Source organism: Trichomonas vaginalis, chromosome IV (assembly GCF_026262505.1).
Source record: "Trichomonas vaginalis G3 chromosome IV, whole genome shotgun sequence".
In the NCBI taxonomy this organism is placed as follows: Eukaryota; Parabasalia; order Trichomonadida; family Trichomonadidae; genus Trichomonas; species Trichomonas vaginalis.
In genome coordinates this window covers 27,819,756-27,841,851 of record NC_067206.1, presented here as the reverse complement: position 1 = coordinate 27,841,851, position 22,096 = coordinate 27,819,756, and the positions used below count along the sequence as shown (strand labels likewise).

General features: G+C 31.8%; 15 protein-coding genes across 15 annotated transcripts, besides 2 other annotated features; 6 read left to right on the top strand and 9 right to left on the bottom strand.

Moving 5' to 3' along the window:
- Positions 1-91: 91 nt before the first annotated feature.
- TVAGG3_0180950 (WD40 repeat-like family) lies at positions 92-3,293 on the top strand (the record flags this gene model as incomplete). Its single annotated transcript, XM_001322742.1, has 1 exon — positions 221-2,893. The coding sequence occupies one exon, from the start codon at positions 221-223 to the stop codon at positions 2,891-2,893; it is 2,673 nt and encodes an 890-aa protein (XP_001322777.1).
- Positions 3,294-3,507: 214 nt separating this feature from the next.
- On the bottom strand, positions 3,508-5,244 carry TVAGG3_0180940 (spectrin binding; the record flags this gene model as incomplete). Its single annotated transcript, XM_001322743.1, has 1 exon — positions 3,868-5,235. One exon carries the CDS (start codon positions 5,233-5,235, stop codon positions 3,868-3,870), a length of 1,368 nt encoding a protein of 455 aa, XP_001322778.1.
- A 472-nt stretch (positions 5,245-5,716) lies between these two features.
- Positions 5,717-7,488, bottom strand: TVAGG3_0180930 (uncharacterized protein; the record flags this gene model as incomplete). The annotated part of the gene is made up of 1 exon (XM_001322744.1): positions 5,764-7,470. One exon carries the CDS (start codon positions 7,468-7,470, stop codon positions 5,764-5,766), a length of 1,707 nt encoding a protein of 568 aa, XP_001322779.1.
- Positions 7,489-7,960: 472 nt separating this feature from the next.
- Positions 7,961-8,563, top strand: TVAGG3_0180920 (ankyrin repeat protein family; the record flags this gene model as incomplete). The annotated part of the gene is made up of 1 exon (XM_001322745.1): positions 7,961-8,563. The coding sequence occupies one exon, from the start codon at positions 7,961-7,963 to the stop codon at positions 8,561-8,563; it is 603 nt and encodes a 200-aa protein (XP_001322780.1).
- A 744-nt stretch (positions 8,564-9,307) lies between these two features.
- TVAGG3_0180910 (uncharacterized protein) lies at positions 9,308-10,693 on the top strand (the record flags this gene model as incomplete). The annotated part of the gene is made up of 1 exon (XM_001322746.1): positions 9,308-10,693. The coding sequence occupies one exon, from the start codon at positions 9,308-9,310 to the stop codon at positions 10,691-10,693; it is 1,386 nt and encodes a 461-aa protein (XP_001322781.1).
- Positions 10,694-10,987: 294 nt separating this feature from the next.
- Positions 10,988-11,545, bottom strand: TVAGG3_0180900 (uncharacterized protein; the record flags this gene model as incomplete). Its single annotated transcript, XM_001322747.1, has 1 exon — positions 10,988-11,545. One exon carries the CDS (start codon positions 11,543-11,545, stop codon positions 10,988-10,990), a length of 558 nt encoding a protein of 185 aa, XP_001322782.1.
- A 57-nt stretch (positions 11,546-11,602) lies between these two features.
- On the bottom strand, positions 11,603-11,857 carry TVAGG3_0180890 (FMN-dependent nitroreductase-like family; the record flags this gene model as incomplete). The annotated part of the gene is made up of 1 exon (XM_001322748.2): positions 11,603-11,857. One exon carries the CDS (start codon positions 11,855-11,857, stop codon positions 11,603-11,605), a length of 255 nt encoding a protein of 84 aa, XP_001322783.2.
- A 1,445-nt stretch (positions 11,858-13,302) lies between these two features.
- On the top strand, positions 13,303-13,579 carry TVAGG3_0180880 (protein phosphorylation; the record flags this gene model as incomplete). Its single annotated transcript, XM_001322749.1, has 1 exon — positions 13,338-13,523. The coding sequence occupies one exon, from the start codon at positions 13,338-13,340 to the stop codon at positions 13,521-13,523; it is 186 nt and encodes a 61-aa protein (XP_001322784.1).
- A 5-nt stretch (positions 13,580-13,584) lies between these two features.
- TVAGG3_0180870 (flavodoxin-like fold) lies at positions 13,585-14,187 on the bottom strand (the record flags this gene model as incomplete). Its single annotated transcript, XM_001322750.1, has 1 exon — positions 13,585-14,187. The coding sequence occupies one exon, from the start codon at positions 14,185-14,187 to the stop codon at positions 13,585-13,587; it is 603 nt and encodes a 200-aa protein (XP_001322785.1).
- A 270-nt stretch (positions 14,188-14,457) lies between these two features.
- Positions 14,458-14,775, top strand: TVAGG3_0180860 (flavodoxin-like fold; the record flags this gene model as incomplete). The annotated part of the gene is made up of 1 exon (XM_001322751.1): positions 14,458-14,775. One exon carries the CDS (start codon positions 14,458-14,460, stop codon positions 14,773-14,775), a length of 318 nt encoding a protein of 105 aa, XP_001322786.1.
- Positions 14,776-17,092: 2,317 nt separating this feature from the next.
- On the bottom strand, positions 17,093-17,695 carry TVAGG3_0180850 (flavodoxin-like fold; the record flags this gene model as incomplete). The annotated part of the gene is made up of 1 exon (XM_001322752.1): positions 17,093-17,695. One exon carries the CDS (start codon positions 17,693-17,695, stop codon positions 17,093-17,095), a length of 603 nt encoding a protein of 200 aa, XP_001322787.1.
- A 41-nt stretch (positions 17,696-17,736) lies between these two features.
- Positions 17,737-18,412: a terminal%2Cinverted (terminal inverted repeat of Maverick-1C transposon ID:TVAGG3_0180670).
- Positions 17,737-22,096: part of a mobile genetic element that runs on past the window's edge.
- TVAGG3_0180840 (protein of unknown function, DUF4107 family) lies at positions 18,588-18,917 on the bottom strand (the record flags this gene model as incomplete). The annotated part of the gene is made up of 1 exon (XM_051225627.1): positions 18,588-18,917. A coding segment is annotated over one exon (330 nt), but the record flags the coding sequence as incomplete, so codon positions are not given.
- TVAGG3_0180830 (uncharacterized protein) lies at positions 19,142-20,023 on the bottom strand (the record flags this gene model as incomplete). Its single annotated transcript, XM_001322754.2, has 1 exon — positions 19,142-20,023. The coding sequence occupies one exon, from the start codon at positions 20,021-20,023 to the stop codon at positions 19,142-19,144; it is 882 nt and encodes a 293-aa protein (XP_001322789.1).
- Positions 20,073-20,927, top strand: TVAGG3_0180820 (protein of unknown function, DUF4106 family; the record flags this gene model as incomplete). The annotated part of the gene is made up of 1 exon (XM_051225626.1): positions 20,073-20,927. One exon carries the CDS (start codon positions 20,073-20,075, stop codon positions 20,925-20,927), a length of 855 nt encoding a protein of 284 aa, XP_051110612.1.
- TVAGG3_0180810 (uncharacterized protein) lies at positions 20,924-21,325 on the bottom strand (the record flags this gene model as incomplete). Its single annotated transcript, XM_001322755.1, has 1 exon — positions 20,924-21,325. The coding sequence occupies one exon, from the start codon at positions 21,323-21,325 to the stop codon at positions 20,924-20,926; it is 402 nt and encodes a 133-aa protein (XP_001322790.1).

The window sequence follows — 22,096 nt, the reverse complement described above, 5'->3', positions numbered from 1 at the left end:
TGTCAGAAATATAATGAAAATGATTTATTTTATAGAATTAGAACCTTATTACCATAAAACATCTAAAAATGAAGAAATCGAAACATGATTAGTCAATATTTTTCTTCAATTTTTTTAAATCATAGTTTATTTCCTATTCGGACAATCAACCAGAAGTCTTTATAAATAATAACACATAAATGCGTGGCATCGGATATCATTTTTTAGATTCCATTTTTTGATGACAATTCCTCCTATTCAAAATCTTATAATTCCTAAATCTTATACGCCAAAAGCTGTAATAGAAGCCAATTTAGACTCAACAAGTGTTTTATGCACGAGAGATAATGTAGATTACGAAATTAGAATATTTGCAGTCGAAGAGATTGCATTAAAATGCAAAAAATGGAATGAAGATCTATCAAAAATAGGAGGAGAGCTATCAAATCGTATAATATTCCCTGAATTTCAAGTTCTTCCAAATTCAAAATATTGTTCTATCAGAAAATTTCATTCACGTACTCTAGAAGCATTAATATTCTTCGATGATACTCTTTTTCCAGAAGAAAAGCACGCTATTTGTCTCCAAATTGTTAGTATTTTTGCATTATTACCTCATGGAATCAAGTTTCCATTCCTTCCTTCAAGATTTCTTGTCCATGAAGATTTATATGTATGCCTTACAGATTTATACGAGCCTAATCCCGTTGATGAAGAAGCTTTTGAAATGGGATATTATAAACAAAATACAACAATGCTTAACCTTCTTCATTCTATTATTATGAAAACATGGAGGGTGGATGCATCTACAGCAGAAAAATATCGCGAAAATTACTATAATGCAATCTTTCCAGATCCAGAACATCCAATCGATTCAAAATTCTGTCCAGAATGGGGTGAGCACTTCCTTAAGGTACATAGGAAAAACAAGCCTATCAAAAAACTTCCTCCTTTACTTGTTTTCGATATTCATCGTGGAAAAATCATTTCAAGCAATCCAGCAGAGGTTTGCTCCGCATTATCAAATATATCCGACGATATTAGTAAAATTACAGCTCCAACACGCGATACTTTACGTACAGATCGAGCCACACAAGAATTAGAAAATATTAAAGAAGAAATGCTAAGAAAGAGAGTTTGTCCTATCATCAAAGAGTTATCTGATTCAGACAACGACTTAGTACGCGCTCTATCATTCTATATTATTGTAAAAATCAAAAAATATTTCAAGAATCGAACAAAACCATCATCATATCAAGTGAAACGTTCTAATTCAGAGTATTCCATACAGACACAAGACCAATCCGACGCCAAACTTAACCTCGGAATGCTCAGAAACTTATATCAAATTTTGATGAAGGATGATCCAGCGTCAAACTTCATCGGACACTGCACACTACCAGCCATCATGGCAATGAAGCCATCAATGATGACAGATATCCTCATTACCGCTATAAAAAGGACGGATATCGATGACCAAGACGAAATTATTGTTCAACTTTCGAATATTTCGAGGATAATTAAGTCGAGAGCCACTAAAATACAGATCATTGATACACTTAAAGTCACAGATGCATTGTTCAACTCGTTGCAAGGTATAAATCCTGAAGATTTCAATCCTGACGTCGTAATTTCCAGAATGTCGGCACAATTATTCACACAAAGTCAACTCCGCTTCCTTATACATGTTTCTAAAGTTGCGTCTATACCACTACTCCTCAGATTCTCCCTCAAAGACGCAATGGATGCACCAACTTTGATGACTTTGGTCAGAACTTTGATTGAAAGAGTTTCAAAAAGAGTCCATTCGGCAAATTTGGCAGCGGTTTGTCCTGTTTACAAAGGATGGTCGAAACCACCATTGATAACACCAAAACCTTTGGATAAAGATCAGTTTTCTCCCCCTCAAGAATTGATCTCAAATTGGTGTCTATCGTCACAAAAACCGCAATTCAGGCCCGTAGATTGTGAAAATTGGAAATCCTCACCGATTATCATACAAACAACGAACAAAGCCACATCCATTGCGTTCACAACAGACTGCAGATTCATGGTATCAGCTGGAAACAGTGTAGAACTTTATAGATTGGAGTCAATTAAAAATCATGGAATTGATTTCGGACGATTACCAGTGAAACTCGATCTCCCTGAACCAGCAACATCTGTAGCCACTGTTCCGAACTATATCTTCATAGGAACTTCAAAAGGTGTCTATAAAACACAAATTTTCGAAAAAATCGAAAAACCAAAAATTCAAAAAATTTTGGATTTGGAGACTTCTGTCACTTGCATTGAACGGATTTCGGATTCCTTGTTCATAATAATCTGCTACAAGAATGGAGATGTATACGGATGCATGGAAGAAGAGTGCAAATTCATGTTTTCGATTCCAAATAATTTCGGAGTTCCGATTTCCGTTTGTTCTGTCAACCAAAAGAACGAATATATCATAGGAACTGATGCAGGATACTTGATTTCTAGGTCTATTACGTTGTCTTGTCCAATTCGAATTGTAAGAATTTCGAATATGCCAGCACGAGTGGCCAAACACAACACAGACTCAATTGTTGTCACTGCTGGACCTTATGCTGCTATTGTTGATCGTAAATTGTCCAAGATTATCATTTCATTTACTCAACCTCCTTCTCATGTAAGAAATGTATGCGTTGTAGACAGAACATTAGTTACTTCCCACTCAGATGGAGGCATGAGATCATGGCTGGACGGAAAAATATATTCATTGGTCGATGGAACAATGCAGAGAGCTAAAAATGAATATGTTTGGCTTGCACAGCCTAGTTTTGCTGAACCAATACATAAATCAGATGTTGTAGCATTGATTAATATTCCTGCTTTGACTGCAGCAGCAAGTCTTGATTCAGATGGAGTAATTATTATTTGGTCGGTTATTTAATACTATTTACTATTTATTTTTGTTATGTATTTATATAAAAACTTTTGTTTTGATATTTTATTTTTAAAATGTTTTATATCGATTGTAAACATCTTTTTCCAAAGTCCAACTTCAAGATCTTGAAAAATGTTTTATATCGATTGTAAACAAGATGTCTTCAACTTAAAAAACATCAAAGAAATTACCTTTCTTAATGTAATCACTGATGTGAGCAACAATGTATTCATAATTCTGAGTGATACCTTGACTCATCGAATTGAAAATCGTCACTTTTCAAATTATAAATTCATTGGAAAATAGTATTTAGTTAACATTAAGTTACAATGAACTGCGATTTCCTTGCATTTTAGTTGGAAATTACAGATAGTTATTAAACATAGATTAAATGATGAGGAAATTGGGATATTAATATTATACCCTGAATTTTTTTCTGAGCACGGAATACCAATCACTTCAAATTGTTTTGAATTCATTAAACAAAGGACCCAAAAAATAAGCAATTTATATATGTATATATACATAAACCTAAGAGTGCGCTTTCATCCATCTGGTTTCATTTTTGAAAATTACCCTTAAAGACTAGAATTTAAGGCCATGTCATACAGGCGTTAGTGCACAAATAAATTATTTATATATATTTATATTTTTACATATATATGATAAAACGATCTGGTTGATTACTTTTCCTATTCAAAAACCATTGTTTATGCTGAAATCTTCGTTTCTTTAATTAACTTAATGAGATTAAATAGAAAGTAAATAATCTCTGATTTGGCCTTTTGCATATGAGAGTGGAGTTTCTCCATATTTATTCTTTGCTTCCTTATTAGCACCAACAGAAATAAGATATTTAACAATTTCAGTCTGACCATGTTCTGATGCATAAATGAGTGGAGTATCTCCATAATCATCCTTTGCTTCTTTATCAGCTCCAACAGAGATAAGATATTTAACAACTTCAAGATGACCTTGTTTTAATGCATAAATGAGTGGAGTATCTCCATAATCATCCTTTGCTTCTTTATCAGCTCCAACAGAGATAAGATATTTAACAATTTCAGTCTGACCATGTTCTGATGCATAAATGAGTGGAGTATCTCCATTATCATCCTTTGCTTCTTTATCAGCACCAATACAGATAAGATATTTAACAACTTCAAGGTTGCTTTTTTTAATGCAGAAAAGAGTGGAGTGTTTTCAGTAATACCTTTTGCTTCTTTGTTAGCTCCAATAGAGACAAGATATTTAACAACTTCAAGATGATTATTTTCAGATGCTTTAATGAGTGGAGTTTCTCCATAATCACCTTTAACTTCTTTATCAGCTCCAACAGAGATAAGATATTTAACAACTTCAAGATGACCATTCCATGATGAAAATTTGAGTGGAGAATTTCTATCATTATCATTTGCTTCTTTCTTAGCTCCAATAGAGATAAAATATTTAACAACTTCAAGATGACCTTCTTTTGATGCAATAATGAGAGAATACCACCAATGACTATTAGCTCCAATATAGATAAGATATTTAACAAGCTCAAGATTACCTCCAATTGATGCATAAATGAGTGGTGAATTATCATATCTAAAAATTGAACTGTCGTCAGTACAGCCAGCTCTAGCGAGAGATTTAACAAGGTTGAGATTTCCTCTTTCACATGCAACATGAAGGACATTCTTTTCATCAGCGTTTTTATCTTTTTTAGGAGCTATCTTTTTCCAAAGTCCTTCTTCACATGCTTTTGATACCATCGCTTGATTTCCTTGTGATGAAAGTTCATCAAGGAAATTGTAGATACTTTCAAAATCATCTGATTTCTTAAGTTTTTTAATTTTTGATAAAATTTCTTTCTGATTCATTTGAGGTTGAGGCGATTTTATTTCGTTATCACTTTTTGGTTTTTGAGCTTCACCATCACTTTTTTGAATTTGGTTGTCATTTTTTGGTTTTTGAATTTCGTTTGTTTCTGTTTGATGTTTTTGGATTTTCTCTGTAGAGTCAAACATTTCTTTTGATTTCTGATTTAAAAAGTCAATAATGCTATTAAGTATTCCGAGTTTCATGTATTTTTTGATTGATTTCAGTGTTAAGATAACATCTTCAAAGCTTTGAATAGAAACATTAGCATTTCGAGCACAGGTATATAACTTATTTGTTTTGATGGCATGATGTGACTGCTTAAGAAGAGTAATGAAGTCATTTGTTGTTAAATTTGAATTTTTCAAGATCTTTTTGATGTCTTCAACTTCAAAAACATCAAAGAAATTACCTTCCTTAATGTAATCACTGATATGTGCTGCAATGTATTCATAATTCTGAATAATGTCTTGATCCATCGACATGAGAAATCGTAACTTTACAAATTATAAAATCTGTGAAAAAATATTGTTCAATAATGGTTATATTACAATGATATAATTTATTAAAAACAATGTGTTGATCAAAAACTAAAATAACGGAATTTTCATTGAAATTTGGCCATTATTTGATTTGCTATTTCAAATTTAAAAGGTAAATGCATGATATTACGTTTGTATTTTTTTCTGATTTCATAAATTAAATTATCAAATGTTTAATTGATGATTCGGTTTCTGATTCTATAATTCCAACATGTTTGTAGAAGGCTTATTTATGTGAATGACATTGAAACCAACATAGAAACTTTATGTTCTTTTGATATTTATATCCCAATAAACTGAATAATTATTTCAATTCCATCGAAATATCTTTTCAAATAATCAATTGTTCCACAAAAATTAATGCATAACAATAGTAAATGATGAAGATAGAACAGCAAATCATACCAAAAAAGAAAATTGTACCAAAAATAAACAACAATTTATATAATTAAACAAAATAAAATAATGAAATCATACTAATTCTTGAAAAGAATTACTAATTCTGGTAAATCTTGCAGCATCATACAATTTCTTCATGTCTTGAAGCTGCTTTGATATACGAGATAGTTCTTTATTTGTAATTCTTAAGTTTTCTTGCAATTCTTGGATGATGTCGTCTTCTAATTCGCTTTTTGTTCTTTTCAATGAGGAAACTTGGTTCATTTCTTCATTAATTCTTTGATTTATTTGGTTATAAATGTCATCACCATACCTGGAGAGCTTAGATGACTGAGATTGAAGACTATCCAAATTAATTTCAAGATCTTTTCCTTCATTTTTAAGTTTTCTGGTTTGATCATGCAAAGATTCTTCCTCATTGATCAATTGTGGTGTATTTTGCTGATAAAGCTTCGTATCACTTAAAATTGTTTCCAATTTCGCACAAACTCTTTGGAATTCCTTTGATAGTGATGATTTCTGGTCAATTAATTGATTCCTCTCATTAGAAGAACTTGAAATCGACAAATTTTCGTATTCTTCTGATAATTTTTTAGATTTTGCAGCCAATTCAGCTTGTTCTTTATTAAATTGAATGCCTATCTCAGCAAGTTCATCATTCTTGGCTTTGACTCTGTTTTGCATTTCCAAAATTTCATTATTTAATTTTTCAATGCGTTCTTTAAGATATTCCTCAATTAACTGGTCAAGAGATTGTGAATTATCTTTGTAGTTCTCAAGATCGCGAAGTTCTTGTTCCAAAGCCAAATTTTCCTTTTCAGTTTTTGAGATATCATCATTTAGATTGCTGACCTGTTGTTCATCGTCTACAATCGAACTGTTCAAGTCAGGGGACTCAATTTCTCTTGAAATTATTGATGCACGTGGAGATTTTTGAGATTTTATACTCTGAACTTTGCTTGAGAGCTGTTTTGTGGGTGAAACTACATTCAATGATCCTGGGAGAAGTGTGCTGATAGTTGGATTATCGTTTTCATCATCGTTTAATAAAATTTTCAAATAATCATCGCAATGAATAATAGTTTTAGGCAAATCTTTTGAAGGATCAGTTCCTAAAGTCAATAATGCTTCTATCATTTTATCAAGATGAGCGCTAATTAGTGTAGTTTTATCTTCTGTAGTTAATGCTTTGACTCTGAATAACTGTTCGAAGTTTTTGAACAAATGACGTCTGTAGCTACTTATTGTTTTCTTGTAATTATGAATTTCGTTATCTATATCCTCATCTGACCTTATACTTTCTAAAAACTCATTTGTTGATCGTTCAAACATTGAACATGAATCAGACAATTGGGAACTTAAGTCAATATACTTTCCTTGATTGGAGTTTGGGATAGAATCGATCAATTCACTGAATGTTTGACCCATTATTCTTAGGGAGTCAGGTAAAACATCTAAACATAGTTGTTCTGGCGATTTTATCTGAATTGTGTAAACTTTTAACTTAAATTTATTCCAATTTTGAGTTAAATCTGTTTGTCCTTGCTTGAATTTTGAAGAACTATATTTATGTCCATTCTTATTTGAAGGTAAGCTTGATATAATGTTAGATCCTGCATCTTGAAGAGCAAATAACGTTCTTTCAAAAGAAGATTTTTCTTTTTTAGTTAAAAGAGTGTTTGTGATGTATCGCTCAAGTCTTGCTACAACTTTGTTCAATATTTCAATAACTTCCTTTCTTGTTATTGGTGCTTCATCTCCTGAATTGACGGAAGTCATTTTTCTAGTTTGATTTTTAATTTCTTTTCTGAAATATAGATTTACAATCAGTATCTAATCATACGTTTTGACTTTTATTCAGAATTTTAATTTTTCAATAGTTTACACTATTTCAATAATGCAATTAGCTTTTAATCATATAGATAGATTCATCAGACAACAACAAAGCTGAATGAAGAATTTAGTTTGATTCAGAACAAGATTTTACTTTCCATCGATGAGTCAAGAGATCCAGCTGGATATTCAATACATTGCAGATCATATTGACGATTACATTAGGGATAATAAGATATTCACAGTGTTTGAGAAATCAGACATTAAAAAAATCTTGAGAAATTCAAATTTATCAACACACAACTTCAATACTCTTCTTCATCAAGCATCTTCTTTTATAACTTCAAATGATATATACATGTGAACCAGAAATGCAAATGTTTCTGTTCAAAATTTTGAAGATATCTTTGCAATTCTGACTTCAGCAATTAAATACATGAAACTCAGAATATTTGATGGAATTATTGACATTTTAAACCAAGCAGTAGATGAAATGCGTGAATATATTGAACAAAACCAATTACTTCAAAATCAAATGCAAAACTACTTTGAAGAAATACAAACCCTTCAAACTAGTAACATTGAAGCTATGTATGAAAATAAACAACTCAAAAATGAAATTGAAGAAAAAGATGATTTACTATTTCGTTATGATGAAGCATATAAAAAACTCAATGAAGTATACCAAAAAAATATGACTAAACTAAAACAAATTATGGAAGAAAACAACAAACTAAGCAAAGAAATCAAAGCAAAAGAATCGATACAACATAATATAATCAACGAAAACAATATACTAAAGCTGGAAATTGAAAGAAAAGATAGGATACTTAATCCATTAATTGAAGAGAAAAAGAGAGAAAGAAAATTTCAATTCCTTTCTGCGTGGGAATATGGAGATTTACAAAAAATTAAAACTCTCATTGAAAATGGTTGTGATATAGAAGCAAGGGAAGAGTTTGGAAGAACTGCACTTATGCGAGCTTCAAAAAATGGCCAATATGAAGTTGTTAAATATCTTATCTCTGCAAGGCGCTAATAAAGATGCAAAAGATATTTATGGTTGGACTCCGCTCTTTTTTGCAGTCAAAAATAGCCATCTTGACGTTGTTAAATATCTTATCTATTCAGGTGCAAATAAACATGCAAGATCTAATAGTGGTGTATCTATTATCAAATACACATCAGACAAAAATGTAAGAGATTTTCTAAATTCGATTGGAGTTGAGTAAAAAACTCATGAACTTCAAAAGATTGGCTTGATTTTGAATTGATTTATTCATTGTAATCTGGTCGAGTTATGCAGTGTGTGGGAAAATAAAAAAAGAATATGGTATCATATTCATCTGTATTAGTATTAATATATGTATTCTTATTACTTTATGGCATTTCAAAATTTCCAATGGAATTTAAAGTTTATTCCTATTATAGAAACTAGTGTCAATGCAAAACGAAGAGAAATAATGAAGGATAAATAAAATATAATCGTTTTAACTCAAAATTCCCGAAATTTCAAATTTTATTAATAATTTTGTTGAATCCTCATTAATTTAAAAGATTTTTTAAAATAAAAGCATATACACAATTCAAAGACATAAGATAACAATTGATACTTCATGGAAATTAAAAATCAAATTTAGAATTAACAGATTTCGATTAAAATTTAATTAGGAAATTCATACCTATCATAAATGGAATATTTTTATCCGCGGAATTTATCCAAATAAAGTTTTATTCGTTATTTTCATCAATTGAAAGAAAAAAAATATTATTGAAAAAAAAAATGAGCGATCAAGATATAACCATTAATTCAACAAATTCTATTTCCATGGTAGAAGAATGCGCAAAATGCGTCGAAATGGAAATGTGGCCCCAATTTAGAGCCTTATTCAAGCAAATAAATACGTTTTATAAACAAAATTACAAAGAAGACTCAGATGATAATTTCGTTCGTATATGGTTTGCTCTTCGATCACTCACCATTGATAATTTTATGAAAAAAATACAAGATTGCACTCAATTTGAAGATTATCTTAATTATCTTTCTTTAATTTCAGATTTAGTCGATGACCCAAAGAGATTATGGGTCATAATGCACACAGAACTGCAAACTATTTTCAAAGCTTCTCCTAGTCAATGCAGATATATCGCAAAAACGTTCTTTACACCAGGACAATTATTCGAATACAGTATTGACGCATTCCTCGACTCACAATTATGCAATTTAAATACTATTGCCACAGAAGATGATGTTATTGATAGATTTTATGCGCTGGCTGGCCTAGTAAGGGCATGCGGAGTAACCAGAAACGATAGTGTACCACAAAGCTACATTAATTATGTTGGAAAAATTCTTCGTTCATATATAAATTTACAAATTTTTTCAGCAAAGCGATTCGTGTGGCTAGTTGAGTCAATAGGCACTAATCTATTTATAAATCCAAATATTTTGAGAGGTATTTGTGCGGAATCAATCACAGAATTCATTAAAAAAGATATTTCACCGAAAGAAAAACTAGAAATGGCCGGAACATTCACAACATCACCATTTATGTGCCACATACCAATCCTTAATTCATTAGTTGAGGACAGCTATAAAACTGTCGTTGAAAATCTTTATTATAATTTTGTCAAATACATTTTACCTGGATTTGCCGATTTAGAGTGGAAAGGCAAGGAATATGGAATCCCATCAGATCCAGCTCGTTGCTGGAAACTATTCTATGACAATCTTTTTACAAATAATGAGAAATCGCCAATAATGATGCATGCAATTGGCAAATCTCTATGTCAAACTCTTCAGTTCTTAGCTGATTATTATGGAAGCGTCCAGCCAGAGCTCACAAGAGCTGTTGATGTTAGAAGAGATATATTTTACATTGTTCAGACAATTGTTAAGCTTCCAATCGGTCTTAGTGATAGAGACTACCAGAATATTTGGTTGTTACTGCTTATTGCGGCAATTATTGGAGCTGAACAAACTTTAATTTGCAATCTTCCAACTCCTGAGAAATCAAGGACCACAGTTATGCTTGGACTTGATGTTTCAGAGAATGGCTACGATTTCATTAACTATAAGAAAGCTTTGGCTGTTCTAACTGAAAAATTCTCAGGTGAACAAGACGCAATTCCAGATATGATCAAATATCTTCGCCAAAACTATCATTAATTTTCCATGTTTATATATATTAGTAAATTGTTGTTGTTATTAATCATTTCATTTTTTTTTAATTTTAATGTCAAGCATTATTATGTAGTATATATTTATTCGACTTGCAATATCACTTAAAATATGTGCTTCCATCTAAGACATTGTCATGGATTGTAGAATGAAAAAAAAAAAACTCGTACTCTTCTCAATTTACCAGAACTTTCAACTAATCATGGATTTGTGCAATTTAGATATGGGAAAATGATTAAAAATAGATATGTTATCAAAGTATTTTAACCATAAATTAATGTTTTATAAAATTTGGGCTGTTATTACATATTCTCCTCCTTTAAATGGACAAGCAGGATAAATACTTCTTTCCTCAAAGACGATTTTGTTTCCTTTTGCCTCATAATATGCTTGTATTGTTGCCATTATATTTCCGATGTCAAACGTTCCAGAGTTAGAATACATACCTGTACCAAAATCAGCACAGTATATGTGTATGTTAGGTTCATCGAATATAATTCTATATGAATGCGGTTTCATAACACATGGAATTTTGTTCATTCCTGTGCAGATAGTCTTTCTATCTCCTACTGCTTCGAACTTAATTGTGTCATTTACTTTCATGTCGTAAAACTTATCTTGGAACTGATTTGATCCACGCCAAGAACCCATCCATTTGACAACCGATTCGATCCACCTGTCTTCACCTTCATTTCCGAAGGCAACTCCGATAATTGCATTATCCTTATTCTCGAAGAACTCTTCAGCTTTCTTCTTATTGAAAGCTCCGAAATAGCAAGTTGCAATATCATTGCGTGTAAGCTCAATAATGCATGACATGAGCATATGTCCTGCTTGCATGTTAATTTTGCGCTGTTCTTTGTAATCCCTCTCCTTCTTAGGTGCTTTTGCGAGGAATCAGCCTTTCTCGTTGACGAGCATATTCATTCTGCCGAAACCTGGAGGAGCAACAACAAGTTCAACTTCATAATTCCTTTCCTGTGCAATTTTGTTAGCTCTTTCAGCAGCCTTTCTGATAATGCTCATCTTCTCTTCTGAGAATGGTGTATCTTTGAAATTTCTGGTGCTATGTCTGCGTTCAAACGCTTCTTCGATACTGAATTTATATGTACTTTGCACACTCATAGTAAGAGCAGAATAAAAACTGAGCATTTAATTCAATTGCTGAATTTGAATTAGTATACAAAAATTCAAAATTTACCCATTTATCTCAATTTATTTTCGACATTTTCCTTTTTTTTATTTTAAAAAACAATCGAGAGAATTATAATTAATGAATAACATAACCGTTAATTTTTTTCCTTTTTCTATATCATTATTCAAAAATAGATTGAGAGGAAATCGGAAATTTGACACATTTAATCATTCATTGAGTTTCTAAATGATGCAAGAAACACAACTTTTAAAATCATATATTCTATGAATATGAATCCAACGAGACATATAAATTAAATGCAATTTCTTAATTTTTTTTATCAAAGAAACAAATATTATCAAGATGATAGCATCCATACAAAACATAATAAATAAATTATGCTACATCAATTTGTGGTATTTGCAGATATTAAATTTGATATTTTCTGATTTGGTATAATTTTTTCCCTTAATTCTATCAAAGAACATATTATTAAATCACTTTTATTTTTTTTAAATCACTTTTATTTATTTTTTTTGAATTTTATTTGAAATGAGTATCTTTTATTTTAAAACTTGAAATTGCTTTCCAAATGAGTTAACGTCTCTTAGCATCAAGAAAGTACATAAGCAGATATCCTGATCAAAAGTTTAAATAATCTCGAAAGACATGGAAATAAATAAGTTTATTGGCAGTATTACGTGTATTTCAGGGTAAAATGATGCAATTAATTTGACTATAGGTAGTTTAGATTTCATCAATATGCTAAGTGGGGTTGAAACTTTTTTTAATGACCTCAAGATTTCGAAATCACGAGAAAAACTTAACAAATCACATGTTCTGCTATACAGTCGCATTACCCACATAGTTCTACGCATATTGTGTCACATCAATAGCATTTTATTTCAAAAAGATATCGCGGATCATCGATAAAAAGACCGCTAGTAAAAAAAAATTCAGATATGAAATTTTTTGAGTATGAATTCATACCACCCCACACACTTAAAAATAAGAAAACATCATTAGTAAGATAGTTACACGCATATTGCATTTTAACAGGTATCATGCCTGTTAAAAAAAATTGAGATAAGTGGGTAAGTGCTCTCAATTTAAATTTCAATGAAAAACTAGATTTGCTTCTAATAATAATGATAGGTTTGTTACCTATGAAATTCAATTTTTTAATAACTTGTAGTTTTTCTATTGTTTTAATTTAAATTTTTCAAACTTTGAATAGTTCTTTTAATTTTTGATTTTTTTCCCCAAAACGTGCGTTTTACAAATAACTTTTATTTTGCGAATTAAGCATGAATTACATATGTTAGATAAACGACAGTGGCTGATTATACAAAAAATTGATCAAATTGATTTAATATAATTTTTACAACATTTACTATCATATCTTGCATATATTACTAGGCTTCACTCATGCATAGAAATACTGTTTGTGGTTGCATATTTGTTCCTCAAAAAACAAAAGAAACTCAACCAAGAAAAATGACAAAACCTGTTCAAAAAGTTGCAAAACAACAGACAAATAAAGGTGATGACGATGATGATAACTGGGGCAATTTGTACGACAAGTCTGGAAAGAAACAGATCAGACCAAAGAAATCTGTCAAAGCAATGAAAGTTGAAGAGATTGATGATGCTGAATGGGGAGATTGGGATGATGCCAAATAGAATAATTTTGTAATATTAGATATTATTTATATTTAGTTTTGTGTTTTAAAAAGAATTAATTTTAAAACTTAAAATTGTTTTCCAAATGAGACTTATAGTCAGTGAAGTACTTTTCTGCTTGTGTATCCTTCACGACATCGTAGAAAGTGATCGAAGGAACTTTCTGCATTCCCATGAACTGGAAAGCTTTATGGAGCCAGATCCAGACATTGTCGATTCCTTTGCCTTCGAAAAGCTGATTTGGATCTGTGAAAGATTCTTCTGGAGCATTCCATGTAGAGACAATCATATACTTCTTGTTCTGTGATAAACCTCCACTTCCGTACTTCTTAGACGAATCTTTCCTTGTGCGCCCATCGTTCTTCAGTAAGACTCCGTATCCTGAAGAGAAAACTTCGTCGATGTACTTCTTTAAGTGCCATGGAACACTCATGCACCATGCTGGTGTAGAGACTATGATAATATCCGCCCAGACAATCTTAGCAAGTTCTTCTTCAGTTTTGTACTCATCTTTGAGCATTGTAATCTTTACTTCGCATCCATGAGATTGAAAATACTCTGTTGCAATCTCGGTAAATCGCTGATGAAGACCGCCTTTTGACAATAGGAAAGGTACTGCAGAGTTGATGATTAAGATGTGCTTTCCCGAATCGTTTGATGACATATTGAGAAATGAAGTGTGTGTGTTTCAATGCATTATTCTTTAAATGGGACGATAACGATCCATTCAAATATTCATAAGCGATATTTATGAAAATTGAGAAGAAATCGCGATTTCAATTGCGATCAAAAATCATAAAATAAATCTATACTTAAACAAATGCGAAAATAATGATATAATTGTTATGAAGATTAGATAAGATTCATTCCTTTTCAGATGAAAATAATGAATGATACAAATTGAGAGTGCTCAAAAGTTTATCATTTTTTCAAGATGGCATCTACTCAAGCTAAGCAACTTAAAGTCCTGATCTTAGACTGTGGACAGGAAACATTCGTTTCTAAGGGCAACCTCAATCATAAGATGACCGACATAGCGAGAGAGTTCTTTGAGTCACATGGTGGCGAAGTTAAAGTTACTAAAGTATACGAGCCATATGACAATCAAGGTGAACTTGACAAGATTGTCTGGTCAGATGTCTTGATCATTCAGACACCTGCATGGTGGATGGGCATTCCGTGGTTCTTGAAGAAATATTTCAATTATTTTACCTATTCATCTCAATTTTTGAGAACTGAAATAATCATGTGAGATCTCTCTTATATAAATGAAAGCTACAAATATGAATGATAAACCTTGCAAACCATATTCTCAAATTTTTTTGTGAAGGAAATGTGTGTAGCATCATAAAAAATGAGTATTATCACAGAAACGCAATTTATAACATAGAAACTCAAGGGTTACTGGTTTATTTATAATTTTGAAATTTTCTCGATTTTCTTTTCACTTCATAATGACATTATGAGAAAATGATTGATAAAAACTAGATTGAATGATAATATACTGCAATGGTTCACTATGGTTGGCTTCCTGTAATTTAATTTTCTTGCAAAATTGAGATTTAAAATCATTAAATACCGAGCGTCATTAAATATGCAACCACAAACAGTATTTCTATGCATGAGTGAAGCCTAGTAATATATGCAAGATATGATAGTAAATGTTGTAAAAATTATATTAAATCAATTTGATCAATTTTTTGTATAATCAGCCACTGTCGTTTATCTAACATATGTAATTCATGCTTAATTCGCAAAATAAAAGTTATTTGTAAAACGCACGTTTTGGGGAAAAAAATCAAAAATTAAAAGAACTATTCAAAGTTTGAAAAATTTAAATTAAAACAATAGAAAAACTACAAGTTATTAAAAAATTGAATTTCATAGGTAACAAACCTATCATTATTATTAGAAGCAAATCTAGTTTTTCATTGAAATTTAAATTGAGAGCACTTACCCACTTATCTCAATTTTTTTTAACAGGCATGATACCTGTTAAAATGCAATATGCGTGTAACTATCTTACTAATGATGTTTTCTTATTTTTAAGTGTGTGGGGTGGTATGAATTCATACTCAAAAAATTTCATATCTGAAAATTTTGAAAAAAAATATTAAAGAATTTAACATATTATATGAACTTATATTAAGGATCTGGTTTGGAGAAAAATCATCTCTAACTCTAAAATTCAGTTTGGAGAAACTTTACAAATTGTAGACTTCAAGTAGAAAAAATATACATTTAAATATCAGTCATATTCCTAAATGTAACTCAGTTTGTGTTCAAGCTTAATATGGAGAGAGTACTTAACATTTAATTAAGTATTGGAAAATTATATCAAGGATTATTTTTGTAAATTCATGAACTGTATAATTGAAAGTAATTCACATAATAATACAAAAGCAACTTCCCTTAGGCTAAACTTGATTTATTTGGAATAAAAGGAAAAAAAATTGGGGCATTATCATTTTCGTCTTTCATTAAATATGAAACATCATGAAATATAAATATGAATTGTATATGTGTAACACGTTCATAACTCGTTTATTAAATAACTAATCATACCAAATATATAATTTTGCAAGATTCAACGCGTTTAAAATATTTAGTCACTCAAATGACAATCTGCTCTTCGGTATCAAGTACCACACTACTTACAGTATCTTAAATCAAATTTATAATATCATTGGTGCCGTTTTACTCAAATAGCTTTATGATTTGTTTAGAGATTGCTCTTACATGACAGATATTGCCAATCTACTTATCAAGTCCTGCTAAGAACTTTTAAGATTTCTCACCATATATTCATCTATGAGCATCAAAAAGAAAATGCACAGTGCATCTTACTATCAAATAATAGCTGCATTTCTTATTTACCTGAGAAAAATGGCAATTTTATTAAGCATTCATAGCGATTTGATATCTGATAGAAAGCATGTAAATGCACAAAATATTTTCTAAGAGTGAACATCTAGCTGAGTGCAAGCGATGAAACAATAACAATCATTCAATAAATATCAATATTTCCTTGCATCTTGAAGATTTCTTTGGTGATTTTAATAGGTTCGTCATTAACGAATTGATGTATTATGCCATCGAATCGAATCATCAATTCATAATCTGTCTGTCTAGATGTGTAAATATATACTTTGGATAGATAATAGTTAATATTTGATATGTTATTTGAGACATGTTTCCATCTCTTTTGACTTGCTTTGCATCTTGAAATGACAAAATTGTTGTTTAAATCATAATATGTTTCTGAGAGAATCATTATGTACTTTTCAATGATGTCTCATTATTTAATATTTATTCGAAGCTAAGACATGATAGTGGCTTATTTGCATGATCATGTGTACAATTATTGCCGATAGAGCTCTCCACCAAATATATAAGCAGCTTTAAAGTCCTGCTGTTATATACTATGTCTATTGCATGATTTAATAAATTCTTAAAAACAATACAATATGTTTACTGATATTTTATCTATTAGTCTATTAAAGCGTGAATTCGGATAGAACTTATAAAAGTTGTTATTAATAATAATAAATTTTTTATTGTTTTATTCTTTATGGAAAATTCGAATCTAGATGTTTGCGATAGTCACTGAAAGATTTTTCAGCATTCAGATTCTTGACAACATCGTACATCGTGAAGCATGGAACTTTTCTGAATCCCATGAACTCGAACTCCTTAGTAACAGGCATCATCACTGTATCTATTCCCTGTCCTTCGAAGAGCTGGTTTGGATCCGTGAATGCCTCTTCTGGTGCATTCCATGTGGAAGAAATCATAAAGCGCTTAGATTGAGCAAGTCCACCACTGCCATACTTCTTCGATGGATCTTTGCGAGTTCTTCCATCATTCTGAAGAAGGATTTCATAACTTAACGCAAAAACTTCATCGAAATATTTCTTCAAGAACCACGGAATGCCCATCCACCATGCAGGTGTCTGAATGATCAAGACATCTGACCAGACAATCTTGTCAAGTTCACCTTGATTGTCATATGGCTCGTATACTTTAGTAACTTTAACTTCGCCACCATGTGACTCAAAGAACTCTCTCGCTATGTCGGTCATCTTATGATTGAGGTTGCCCTTAGAAACGAATGTTTCCTGTCCACAGTCTAAGATCAGGACTTTAAGTTGCTTAGCTTGAGTAGATGCCATCTTGAAAAAATGATAAACTTTAGTTAGTATGGTTAAGTCGTGTACTGTGGCACTGCGCGCCTCCGTACACCACTTAACCTTAAATATTTACAAAACCATTAACATATATTTTTACAACACAAACGACAACACTAACTTAACCTTAAATATTTACAAAACCGCCAACCACTTCACCTCACTAATGTTTTCACAAACGACTTCACTACTGTAAAAATAAACGTTCTCACTATCGTTCTCACTAACGACTTCACTAATGTTCTCATAAATTTTCCTCAATATCTTCATCATCAGTGTTAACCCTATTGTAGTCATACTTGAAGCCATAAACTTTCTCTAACTTCTTAACGTACAATTTACATAACTTACCTTCGTCATCGTATGGTTTAATGATATAACTATTTCTATCTTTATAAACAGTCAATGAAAAGTCAACTGGTCTCGGATGTATTTGAAAGAACATGTTATGCTCAGGAAGGAAGAATAAATGTTTAAATGTATGTTTGTTATATGTTTTGATTTGTATGAGTTGCTTTTGTTCTGTCATTACATCCAAATAAAATAAAAATAATTTTAAAAAATAAAATAAAAATTAAATGATCTCACCACTCTCACACGTATGAAAACATAGCACAAAAATAAATTTAGGTGAAGTGGTGAGATCTAACCCTTTTTTCACCTCATTTTACCCTGTTGAATTCATTGCTTTATAACTCTCTTCCTTGGTTTCTTTTTAGTTGCTTTCTTCACGTCTGTCTCCAACTTGACTGTCTTTCTTCTTCGTCCGTAATGATACCAGTTACTTCCACCAGTCAATGGGTCAAATGGTCTTTCGTAAGGGTTTCCATACATTCCATAGGGACCATACGGAAGAACTACTGGTGGAGAAGAAACATTCTTTAGTTCCATCGACTCTATTTAAATGCATTGTTTCACCTTTCATCTGGTCATTAAAGTCTTTTGCGTGTTTTGCAAACTCATCGTCCTTTCCTAAAGCATTTTCTGACTCAGTCGCAACCAAATTGGATGCTTTATTTATGAGCCCTATTTTATTTAATCTTAACTTCTTTGCAACCCAGCCTCCAATCTTTCCTTTATTTGCATCTAATGTCTTCGAAACTCTTCCTCCACTCATTTTATTTACTGCGTCATAAGCTCCAAGTGCTTTTGCTCCAAATGCTAATGCTTTTGTTCCCATTGCGCCTAAAGCTGCCCAAGCTACCATTTACACCATATTAAAATCATCTCTCTTCAATATTATCTCATAAAAGTTCTCGTTACTGGAGAAAGTCAATGAAACATAAACATTCTCACGGGCTTCCCCTCACCGCTTTGCGGTCTATCTAACTTCTTTCTTATCTCATCTATTCGCTTCAAAATGTCTGAACAATTGCTAACATCTTCTACAACAGTTATTTCATCATGAACGACCTTTAAGAACAAGCTCATTTAATATGCTATTAAAATCATCTCAATAATGAGTCCATCCTTTCCATCTTTAGGTAGCACAACATCTTTCATTGAAGAAGGTTCGACAAGTCTTATGTTAAACTTACTGACAAAGTTTGTTATACTATAATGCTTCGGCGGCGAATACATGTAGTTTGAAAGACATAATATAGATTCTTCAGCAAATTCACTTATACTGGATTTTATAACAATGTTCTCACGAGACCAAATACCACCAATTGACAATCTTGTAAGCAATCCTGCTGAACCTTCTACTGTAAACGTCGATGGTAACATTCCACGAAGGTCATCTATTGACATCGTTGAGTCACTGTATTTAAATATTTTCTTAAAGCAATCGTCATTATCTAACCATGCAATAGCTTTGAAGTTTTCATTCGAATATACATCTGCTTCATTAAATGTAAAACCTGACTTCTTTGCAGAGATGACTTTAAAATCTATTGAGTTTGTTTCAAAATTATACGCTATGGTAACTTCTGAAGGTAATGGGTGTCCTTCCGCAGTCAGTTGTTCTCTCACTACCGTTTGAAGCTTTGTGTTAAAAACTTTCATGTCATCTCCTGTGTCTAGGTTCACATACACAGCAATGGGAAAACTATCTTGCTTCTTTGTTTCATCATTATACCTCAAAACATTAAAGTTCTTCAATAATATTGTCCTTCCTGCTGGAATACTTCGAACCTGTCTGATTTCAATAGCTTTCTCACCTCCGACATACTCTACCCAGTGTCTTGGATATTCATAAGTATACTGACTTTCTTGAATTTTGGTTGGTTTCATCATAACGTGTTCATAGTATATCTTTATACTCTTGTCAGTTAGACTCGGTGCTATGTTCTGAATATTTCTGACTTGCATTTTTAATGGAGATAAAATGAAGCATTTAATACATGACGTAGATGAAGACATGAATGAAACTACAGACAAACTTAACTCTTCTCTCATTCTTCCTTTCAGCAAAGATTATGAATTCTGTTCAAATGGTGTGTATTTCTATTGTGGAAAGATGGGGTCAGGTAAGACATTTAACCTCATTCGTCATATACTCATAACAGAGCGTTTAGGAAATGACTCATATTATGACCAAATCATTATATCAGCAACTTCAGACTCTATGGACTCAACAGCGAAAACATTTATGTCAAAAGTTCAAGCCTCTGTCGTTAAAGTTCCAGACAGTGAACTCATTGAATTTCTTCAACGTTACATTCGACGTAAGAGGAAATATTATGCCATCGTTGAATTTATACAGTCAGGAATGCAAAAGACTTCAGAAGAGATGGAAAGAATTATTGACAAACACCACTTACGTCAATACTCAGGAGTTTACGATATGAAACGACTGACAAACTACATTCTATCAAAACTTTCAAAATACCCCTTCAAAAAATATCCTTCAAATACTCTGCTCGTTTGCGACGACTTCGCCGGAAAAGGTTTAGTGTCAAAGCCTGACTCACCATTAGCTAACATCATTACTAAAGTCAGACATTACCACTTAACTGTAGCAATACTTATGCAAACATGGCGTTTTCTTGCTTTAAACATAAAACGTCTCATAACTGACTTCGTTATCTTTCAAGGTTTCTCACGTTATGATATTGAACTCATTTGGAAACAGTCAGGTATAACATTACCTTTTGAAGAAATTTGGGAAGCATATAAGTCTCTCATCTCTCCTCGTTCATACCTTGAGATTCATATCATGACTAATACCATTAAAGTCAAAAATATTCCATGGGAACGACCAACATTGTTTTAAAGTTTAACCTTCAATTGACTGATGGTAAACAAATTCCATGCATCTCTGTCGCCATTTCTGTTAATATTTTTGCTGTCATTCATATCATCCACTTCCCCATCCGTTAACTTTTGAGGATATGCGTTAGAATAGCTGTTCTTAAATGAAGGCTTTTCACCTTTGAGAGCATAAACTCTATAACTTTCTGCATACTTTATGTTTGAACCTCCTGAGCCATCATTGACATAAATTTTTATAGGCTTCCACCCTTTGTTCATGTTCCTGCTTCTTCCCTTAGCTCTTTTGTTCAGTAGTTCTACATCTTTATACACAGCACCTGTCTCAGTGAATTCAACAATATTTTCATTCGTTAGCTTTACATTCAAACCCTTGTCGAGTATATTGTTCATTTCATACATATAAAAGGTTTTTATTCTATATGAAATGAGAAGCAAATCCATCTTAGCTGGTGCCGTTAATGTTCCAATTGAACCAACATCAAATGTTGACTCACGAACGACAAACAATATTGTCATAAAGAACTATAGTTCGGAGTGTTTGAAAGAAGAACCAAGCTGAAATCCGTGAATTTAAACACAGCTTCAAACGCTAACGCTACATCAGATGTTAAGTTAGAGTATCCACCACTGGACCAAATTCTTTCAAGAGAAGCCAACGACAACCCTTACACAAATGTTCAAACAAATCCTTCAGATAACGTAGACCATTACCTTCTTCAGTTATACCAAACAATTTTACTCAAAGACGATAAGAAGCTTTTGACAAATCTTATAAGCAAGAACCAAATAATTCTAACAAAGGAGGACCTTGAAAATGTTATATCACGAATAACAGGGAAACAATGTGTCATTGACTATCTCGACCCTGAAATCGAATGCTGTGGTCAAACGCCACCATTCATGAAAATAGGTAACATCCGCATCATTGAAATACCAGGAACTACAGGAGTTGAGTTTAAGTATAAATATTCGAACGATATACAAAACTTTCAACAGAATATAAATTTGTTTGAAATATGTTTTAGTAAATTAAAGCAATTTGTAATATCTATCCAAAACTTCTTCAACAGTATCGAACTCATCTTCATAATGCAAACCTAATCTTATTGACTTGGTGCAGTTTTCACTAACACAATATAGCGCTTTGCGCTCGGCGCCTTTGACGCCTTT